We start from the raw sequence: 8,918 nt of genomic DNA, 5'->3' as shown, positions 1-8,918 counted from the left end.
AATATTTTAACACATTGATACAATCTTTCAAAAAGCACCAAGCTCTAGACTTTTATGCCATATTTCTGCAATATCTGAATTGCACCAGTAAATAACCAAACAAGCTTTGTCTCTCATACATCATTTAGTGAAGTACAAATGATAGTTGCTAGAATTTTCTATGATTACCAGAGGCCATTCAGTAGCTAACATCAGCTATGTCTTACTATGCTGACATTGAAACTACCTGTTACTTCACTGTAATCTAAGGCAGACTTAGTAGCCATCACATTAATCTGAAGCTATTTCTTCTAGAATTTGGTATTTTCAAATGGAGCAAAATTTCAGGCTGTTAAAAAAAAAATAAATTAAAAAAATTAACTTCTGTGGTTTGTTATTCCAGACCGAAATACAGGAAAAATACTTTCAAAACACGTTTGTTTACAAGACATTCTTGCAGGAATGTTTTGTATGTATCTGTGTACTCTGATTTCATTACCTGGTTTCGGCCCACTAAAAGTAAGGCGTGCCAGTGTCCTCGATTTGAACTCCCAAATCAATGGCAGTTTTGTTATCCCGGGAAAAGAAACTTCCAAGGAGCTGGTTAAAATGCTACTAGTTTTACTGCATTGTAGTCTTTTTTTCTGAGTCACCTCCTGAATATTTCACCAAGCCTGGTGTAACCAGAACTTCTATCTTGGCTAGGACAGCCCTATAGAATATGCCAGTATCCAGCAGATACTTTTTTGCAATTTTTCCATCTTACATGGAGGAAGCAGGATATTCCTCCTCTCACCTTAAGCCATGCCTAGGAATGCATCTTTGTGCAGCACAGCAGCAGGAAAGGCGGGCTGTGGCACAGGGTTGTGATGTGATATAAGTCATGTGTTTTACTATGAAACAAGATGAACATATGTTCTGTGTTTCATTAAACACTGGTTAATATGATGAGTTCACAAAGCTTATACTCAGTCAGGTAATCTGACAAGGGCCTGACACAGATGACATATCACAGGCTCTGTTTTCTTTATTCCGATTTCTACAGCTGTATACACTTATACAGTAGAAAAATATTTAAAACTTTTCACTAACAACAATAGCTGTCGATAAATTAGCACAAGCAGGGAACAGAAGTTCCTTCCTAGCTGCCTGAAATAGAGCCTGAGTCTTCTTGTTGCAGGTATGAACTACCAAACTGCATTTCTTTTGGCTGACAATGCTAGCAGACACACTTATCACTAAAATTTGGCAACACTTCTGGAAGAAACATGTCTACTAACTCTACTAAATTTTAGTCCAGGTAACTAAATCCTACTCATTCAAGATCCCCCTCTCCAGTATGAACTAAGTAAAATTAATAACAAAATAAAAACATATCTAGTATCAAAGACAGCTTAAGTTTTAGCTGGATCGCAGCAACTCATCACAGTAACTGATAAAAATTATTAACATTACAAATAATTGACAGAATGAGATAGAAGTAATCAATTAGATTTCTGTGAAATTACCTAACCACGTAGTTCTTAAACAAATACTTCCTTGACTTACTGTTTCTCAAGGTCTTCTGTTAGTGAGGAGATTGTAAACCTTTGTCCCAACCGTACAGACATTGAAAAAGAAGACATTGCATGCCATCTTGTGGATATCACAAGAACATCAACTTTTATTCTGAAAAGATGGATTCCTTACCAAAAAAAAACCAACCACCAAACAACAACAAAACAAACAACACAACAAACAACATCAACACCACCCCCCCCCCCCAAAAAAAAAAAACCAAACAAAAAAACACACGAAGAACACAAATATGTATCCTTAAATACCAATTATAACCTGGTGCACAATTAATTACTACCAGGAAGAAACATATTCTGGAAAATATAATTTGTTTTGGTTTTTTTCTTGCACTTAAGCCAACACAAACTAACAGTTCTAATGGCCGTGGCCTCGCACTGTCAACTGTCAGTGGTCTGTCATTACTTAAGCAACTATGTAACAGCTTCGGAATTTGGACTTAGTATCGGAGACACTTCCATTACGAAGTATCACTGATAATACTATTCTCTATATGCTCAGAGACAGCAGAACAGAACACATGCAGCAGCAGCGTACTTAGGACATCTTCCTCTTTCACTTTTCCTTCTTACATATATACTATCACCACTCTGTCGCTCAGTGACAGCTACATACATGATGACTGTAAGCCAAAGCTACTCAAACTGAGGTAATGAATTTAAATATTAGCATGAAAAGGATTGTGGGGAATTGGGATAAGAGAAAAAAGAAAAAAAGAAGAGGATAAGTTTGAGGCAGATTCACTTTTAAAAATAATCTTGGCCTTCTTACATAAAACAGTTTGTGTCCACAGCTTCCATGAACTGGTAGCACTCGGTGTTTCACAGCACAATCAGCTTCTCAGAACAGTTCCCACTTATAAAAGTTATTTACTTGGAAAGCAATTAGATACAAGCATAAGTCATACGTGCTAGCGCAGCTTTTCCCCATTAAAAAAATAGCTAACAGAATTAGAGGTAAGTCCTGGAGTATTTTTTTGTAGCTTATATCAAACAGGTAAAATTAGCCACTGTGTTCTAGAAGAAAAAAGGGGAAAGACTGGAAATTCACTTCAAGGTCTTCGGTGGTATTTCTAGATACCTATGCGCGTTTATACACAAATACGCTTAAGTGCAGCACAGCAGTGCCGAGTGAGACCCCAGCACTTGAACGGCGCACAAACCACCGACATGAACAGCCCGTCTGCCGGCGGGCTGTCTGCCCTGTACTTTAGACAGATTACGGACGTTTTTCACGCTTAATAATACTGGTTTGAACTCACGCAAACTCGATTTATTTGAGCTGGGTCAGGGCCATATAAAAGAGAGTGTTAATCACCGAAAGGCATTAAAGAGATTTCCGCGAGGCGACGCGAGGCGAGGTAGACCTGCCAGGTGGCGCAGCGTGGCGTGGCGTGGCGCGGCGCGGCGCGCCCCCGGCCCCGCCCCTGCCCCCGCCCCCGCCCCCGCCCCTTCCCCTGCCCCCGCCCCTTCCCCTTCCCCCGCCCCTTCCCCTTCCCCTTCCCTCCGAGCCCGCCTGCGCCCCCGCGGTTGAACCACCACGCCCAGGGACGCAGCTGCACGGCAGACTGAGCATGCGCAGATGCTCCGTCCCCGCCGTGGGTGGGGTGGCGGTGTGGGCAAGTCCATTCTTGAGGGGAGACATCCGTATCAGAGGGCTGCATGAATCGAAAACTGGAACGTAACACCGGGTTCCTCCCCTCTGTTTGGTAGCGCCTAGAGCAAGGTGGTGGAGAGCGCCGGCACGCGGGCGGAAACGGTTCTGTGGGGTGTCGGGTTGGGAGCTGCTGGCGGCTCCCGCCGGCCGCCATGAGGCACCTGCCCTACTTCTGCCGGGGGGAGGTGGTGAAGGGCTTCGGCAGAGGCTCCAAGGAGCTGGGCATCCCCACCGGTGAGCGGGGGGCGCGGGGCACCGCGGGGGCGGCGCCGCTTACCGCGGCGGGGCCAGGGTGACACCACCCCCCCACCCCCCCGAAGGTCATCGCCGGGGAGACCCCGGGCCCGGGGGGTTGGGCAGCCTGTGCCGCTCAGGCCGCCGGAGCGGAGAGGTGCCGCGCTGCCGCGCAGGAGGGCGCGGGGCCGGTTGTCCCGCCGAATGGCGGTGCGGGAGCTCGGCTGTGGGCGACCGGGCTCGGCTGGGGTCCGGGGACCCCCGCTGTCCCGCACAGCTGCGCTGTCGGCGTGACTGGCTCTTTCTGTGCGTGGGCTTGGCTTGTTCCGTGTTAGACCTTTCCTGACTTTTTTTTTTTTCCCTGCGTTGCTTACGTTGTACCCTTTTTTGTGTTATTTTTTTCTCCCATTGTATTAAGCGGTTTCTTTTAGTCTTGTTTTTTGTTCAGTCATCTAATGATCGTCATGATGATGTACAGGATGTAGATAGGTGATCACATGCACAGTGTGGCAGCTTGGAAAACATCCGTTCACGTAAACCTCATATTAGAACAAAAAAGGGAGTAGGCAGTGGGAATAGCTTTAAAGAAGGGAGTTCAGGAGGAAGAATGCAGAGGTTAAGAAACGGAGCAGGTGGACTTGGCCTACGAAGAAATATATTTTCATATACTCATCTCTGTTTGAGTTGCCTAAATACAGATAGATGTGTAAATCAAGTGAATTTTGGCCTGTGTTAGACCAGCGCGGAAGTTGACAGTCACTCCTAGCAGACAAGGGATCTTTACAAGACTGATTACAGGGTGCTGGATTTCTGGCAGCATCTGTTAGTAATTTTGCTCGTGATTGTGCATAAATGGTGTATTGATGTCAGGGGATAGGTTGAGGGAAGTTGTTGCTGCTTGTGAGCTTGATAAAAATTCAGTAACTGTAAATTCTTTCAAATCAACTTGATGCCTTGCATGAAGACATCTACTTTTGTGGGAAGTAGCAGGATAGTAATTTCAAAAGAAGATTAAGTTCAGTCACGAGGGCGTTTATTTTACTGTAGATACGTAGCTTTCAAAGAAAACCCCAGAAATCCACAGATGTCTCTGAAAGGCAACTTGTACGAAAATGGCAGGTGACTAAATCATAATTTCATTTATTTGCAAATATTTTATTTCATAAGTAATTATTTTACTAACGAGGAAATAGTTCTGAGATGCTGTTTTGTAGTGCAGAAGGACCTTGATTTTCTTTTCTTTCATCATATTAAAGCTGTGATAGTTATCCTGAGAGTGAAACTCAATCTGACTGGATATATTACATGTTTATTAATTATTACTGCAGAAGAGAACATGTATAACTAGAAAATGTAGTATGCATAAGAGATGTGAGAACTCTAGAATTACCACTGGGACTGAATTTTTGTGAAGCTGTTTTGTAATTTATACTTTGCCAAATGGCATGTTGCATCATTCTTATCATCATCAGTGTTATGTTTATAAATAGAGGGAAGCATTTAGCTTTTAAGTGTTTGAAGATTCTGTTACGTCCTTGACTTAAAGTCATTCACACTTTACACTTTCTAAAACTTTTGCAGCTAACTTTTCTGAGCAAGTAGTTGAAAGCTTTCCATCTGATATCTCTACTGGTATATACTATGGATGGGCCTGCGTTGGAAATGGAGATGTGCATAAAATGGTGTTGAGCATAGGATGGAATCCTTTCTATAAGAATACTAAGAAATCAGTGGTAAGAATTTTGCTTTGTGGGGGATTTTTGTTATAATAAATGAGCCAGATGTTGAATTTGAATAAGGTAAGCAGAACTTGATCAATAAATGAGATCTGGAAGTTCTGTTTGCTCTTAAAAATGTATTTGGTGTCTATATTGTATGTTTATATTCTGAAAAGAAAATACTTTCAGTAGCCACAGAGTATGCAGCTGTAGGTGGATAAAGTTTATTTTCTTCTTTCTACTCCATCATTACTTAAATAATTCCAAAGTGAAAATTTAACATTATTTCTGAAATGGTGGTTTCCTGCGGTGCTGATAGCTAACTAAATATAAGCTGAATAGACACACCGAATTTACTGCTTGTGAGAGCCCCCAGCATGCGCTGCAACACACTAATCTATTGTCCTCTGCAATCTATCTGTGTTTCAAATAAGAGATGTTGGGGCATGCTGGTTTGTTATGATTTTCTATTAATTCTTCTCTTAAATGATGGATTCAATACATGAGATGCTGTGGCTTGATATACAGAATAAATATTCGAAGGTACATGATAGTAAGGTGGAGGAATTGAGTTAAAATCCTAAGCTGTGACAGCTGTGTTTTTCTTGCTGTCAAGTGCTGCTGCTTTTCCTAGGTCTTGCAGAGCTCTGCTTTAATTGTTTAAAACACTTTTGTGTGGGCATGAATCTCTGCTTCTAAGCTTCTGAGTGTTTGAAGACTCTGTAACATGCTTGTCTTAAGCAAATGTATACTCTTCAAAATTTTTGCAGACAACTTTTCTGAGCAAGTAGTCAAGAGCTTTCCATCTGCTATCTCTGCTGGTATATGCTGTGGCTGGGCCTGTGTTGGAGATGGAGTTGTACATAAAATGATATTGAGTGTAAGAAGGAACCCTGTCTCTGCCTTTGCTCCTTCTTGAATTTTATTGTTCAATTCCCTTGTGAGCTGGTTCTAAAAGCTCTCCTTAAGTCAACTATTTCAATGAAAATCTTCATAGTTATTTGGATGCATCAACCTAACAATGAAATATTTAGCCTTTTTTGTGATTTGCTACCTTGGAAGTCTTACCTCTGAGAAGTGGTGAAGCATTTCTCTTGAGTAATGCCTTTTTCTTTTTTTTTTTGGCTATCAGAATACTCTTTAGTGAATAATTTTTCTTAAATTCCATGCAAAGTACTGTTCTCCTTCCTAATGTAAGCAAAAGCCCTAGCCTTTTAATCTTGTAATATACATGCTAACCTAAATGTCCCTTTTAATGGTGTGTGTTGGGGAGAATTTGAATTATGGATATTAGCTGTGCGTCCTTACGGTGAGGGAAATAAAGTTCATCATAAATGCCAACTTACTTCTCTTCCTTTAGGAAACGCACATTATCCACACCTTCAAAGAAGACTTTTATGGAGAAATTCTTAGTATAGTCATAATTGGATATATTCGACCCGAAAAAAACTTTGATTCCTTAGGTCAGTATTGCAGGTTTCCCTCAAACTAATCTGTTTTTGTCTTACTCATGCAAGTACTGTGTCTTCACCGTCTCTGTTTCCATAATGAGATGTTTTATCTGTTAAACTTTGAAATGTCAGTAAAATGTTTTCATAAGCTGAATGTTCAAGTTGGTTTAATTAAGAAAATCAGAACCATACCCCCATATCTGCCAATCTATCACACTGAAAAACTATGTTGTTTCGTCACTTGCCTGAGGAGTAATTTTAAAATCATGGGCTTGTCATAAAAGCATCAGTCTAGTCTGTTAATTTCTTTTTAAAATGCAGCTCTGTTAGAATTGGAACAGTTCATGAAACTGTTGATCTTTTGCTAAAATGTCTTTTGGAACAAGGGGAGGGTAGAAGAAAAATGCAACTCTGGCATGTTTAAAAAGAAAAAAAAAAAAGCCCTTTTAAAACCAAAGCGTGTTGCCTTTCAGACCTCACGGTAATAATTATATTCCACTTCTGTGATTGTTGTATGGTATTCTGTGGTACATATTTTTGCTTGCAGTTGTGTGTTCAGAATTCAAACCAACTTTTAACTATCCCTATTCTTACCTTTTTCAGAGGCGCTCATTTCAGCAATTCAGGAAGACATTGACGAAGCAAAAAGACAGCTAGATTTACCAGAACATCTTAAACTCAAAGAAGACAACTTCTTTCATCTACCAGAAGGCAAAATAGTGAACAACCACTGAGCAAATCCGTGCTGCTTTTATTTTTTTCTTTTTATTTTTCTCCCCTGTCATGGAGCTTTTATATTTGCACTGCTTTTATAGATACTTTGTTGTCATAGGTCTGTTCAGGTAACCGAGGTTGGAACCAACCATACAAGATAATTCTACTTTCCTTGTGTTAATTCGTCGTTAACCTGGTCATGCAAGAGGAGCAGAAGGCAGTTTTAGGTCCTTACAGATAAACTGTGCATTGTAAAGTTACCAGTTGTTCAGAGACCCAAGCACATGCAGAACATGACCAAAGTTCATCGTGATCTCTTCTGACCCTAAGGAATGGATAGTTCACTTAAGTGAAGAATGTCTGTTTTTAACATACAGAATGTTATTCCAACCTCTTTTTCCCAGTTTTATGTCATCCTTAACGTCTGGATTTTAGCTGTAGCTTAGAAAATTTTGTTATGGATTGAGTCAGAACTTTCCTGTGGTGCAGGAAACCAATGATTGGATAATGATAGCAAGATAATTCTCTATAGTTCTTATTTTTTATATGCTACGCAGCTGTCATGATGGAAGCTGTTATTTTAATTGGAATTATTTATTTTAAGTTTATTTGAAATGGAGGAAATCACTGTTGCTCATTAAGTTACTGGAATCTGAGATACACTTCTTCATAATAGAATGTACTTATGAAAATACATGACCTATGTCATTTACTTCTGAAGAAGCATTTCACTGAAATTCAGTAGATGAATGACAGTGTGAAAGTTGATGAACTTTAAAGGGTCAGGCACAAAAGATGCAGAAACAGCATAACAAGACTTCTGCTTGTTGGGCCTTAAGGCAAAAGAGATAATGAAAGCCAACTTTGCATTTTGTGTGCTGCTGGCATTTGCCATCGTAAAATGGGGAGAACCTTGGGCTTATTCAGTGTACTGGCAATGAAATGGCTGACTTCAAGATTGACATTGTAAGGCACAGAAAAACCTCATCAACACTCTGCACCAAGTGCAGGTAAGAGCCAAGGTTTTCTCTGACCAAGTAGATTGATACACAAGTGAAAGCTTTTGGGGATTCATGGAATAATATATCAAAACTATAGTGGATATTGGTTATTTATTACAAGTAACTTCAGCTGGTCCTACTCTGAAATGTAGGGATAGGTAAATGGAGGGGGTATTGTCAGAATTGATAGTAATTTGGTAAATACTTCTGAAAGTGTGTAATGTTTGATTCCAAATCTACTTTTTTTTTTTCTCCTCTGATAAAATTTTATATCCCCTACTCAGTGAATGGAGCTAGGTAAGCTGCAGTGACTTTGTCATGGTCACAGTCTTTTATTGTTGGCTTGTGATGTGGCTGGAACACTTTATGAAATCCAAAGTGGTTCTGTGTCTATGTCTCAACTGTAGTTCTGTGCCTGAACTACCATGTACAATTTGGAACGCACAATTTCTGTAGTGCAATTTTATGAATTTACTCCTTGTCCTGTCCTGTTCAAATCTGACTTTTCAGTCTAGGGTTTAAGGGAGTTTTAACAAGGTAGCCATTCAAGTCTTTTTGGCAGGTGCTGTCAGAATGTTAGTTCCGCTTCA

At 40.4% G+C, this 8,918-nt stretch overlaps 1 protein-coding gene across 1 annotated transcript; it reads left to right on the top strand.

The window, feature by feature from the left end:
- Window positions 1–3,349: 3,349 nt before the first annotated feature.
- Window positions 3,350–7,544, top strand: RFK (riboflavin kinase). Its single transcript, XM_086480207.1, has 4 exons — window positions 3,350–3,444; window positions 5,026–5,177; window positions 6,523–6,625; window positions 7,217–7,544. Exons 1-4 carry the CDS (start codon window positions 3,363–3,365, stop codon window positions 7,345–7,347), a joined length of 468 nt encoding a protein of 155 aa, XP_086336333.1. The 5' UTR covers window positions 3,350–3,362; the 3' UTR covers window positions 7,348–7,544.
- Window positions 7,545–8,918: the final 1,374 nt, after the last annotated feature.

This window comes from Leptosomus discolor, chromosome Z (genome assembly GCF_034619465.1).
Source record: "Leptosomus discolor isolate bLepDis1 chromosome Z, bLepDis1.hap2, whole genome shotgun sequence".
Classification (NCBI taxonomy): domain Eukaryota; kingdom Metazoa; phylum Chordata; class Aves; order Leptosomiformes; family Leptosomidae; genus Leptosomus; species Leptosomus discolor.
This window is presented reverse-complemented; position numbering and strand designations above follow the sequence as displayed.

Excerpts from the sequence above, each read along its gene's own strand:
- RFK (XM_086480207.1), top strand. The coding sequence starts at position 3,363 with ATGAGGCACCTGCCCTACTTCTGCCGGGGGGAGGTGGTGAAGGGCTTC. Across the intron at positions 5,178-6,522 it reads AGAATACTAAGAAATCAGTG|GAAACGCACATTATCCACAC; the intron begins GTAAGAATTTTG and ends CTCTTCCTTTAG. Across the intron at positions 6,626-7,216 it reads AAAAAACTTTGATTCCTTAG|AGGCGCTCATTTCAGCAATT; the intron begins GTCAGTATTGCA and ends TACCTTTTTCAG.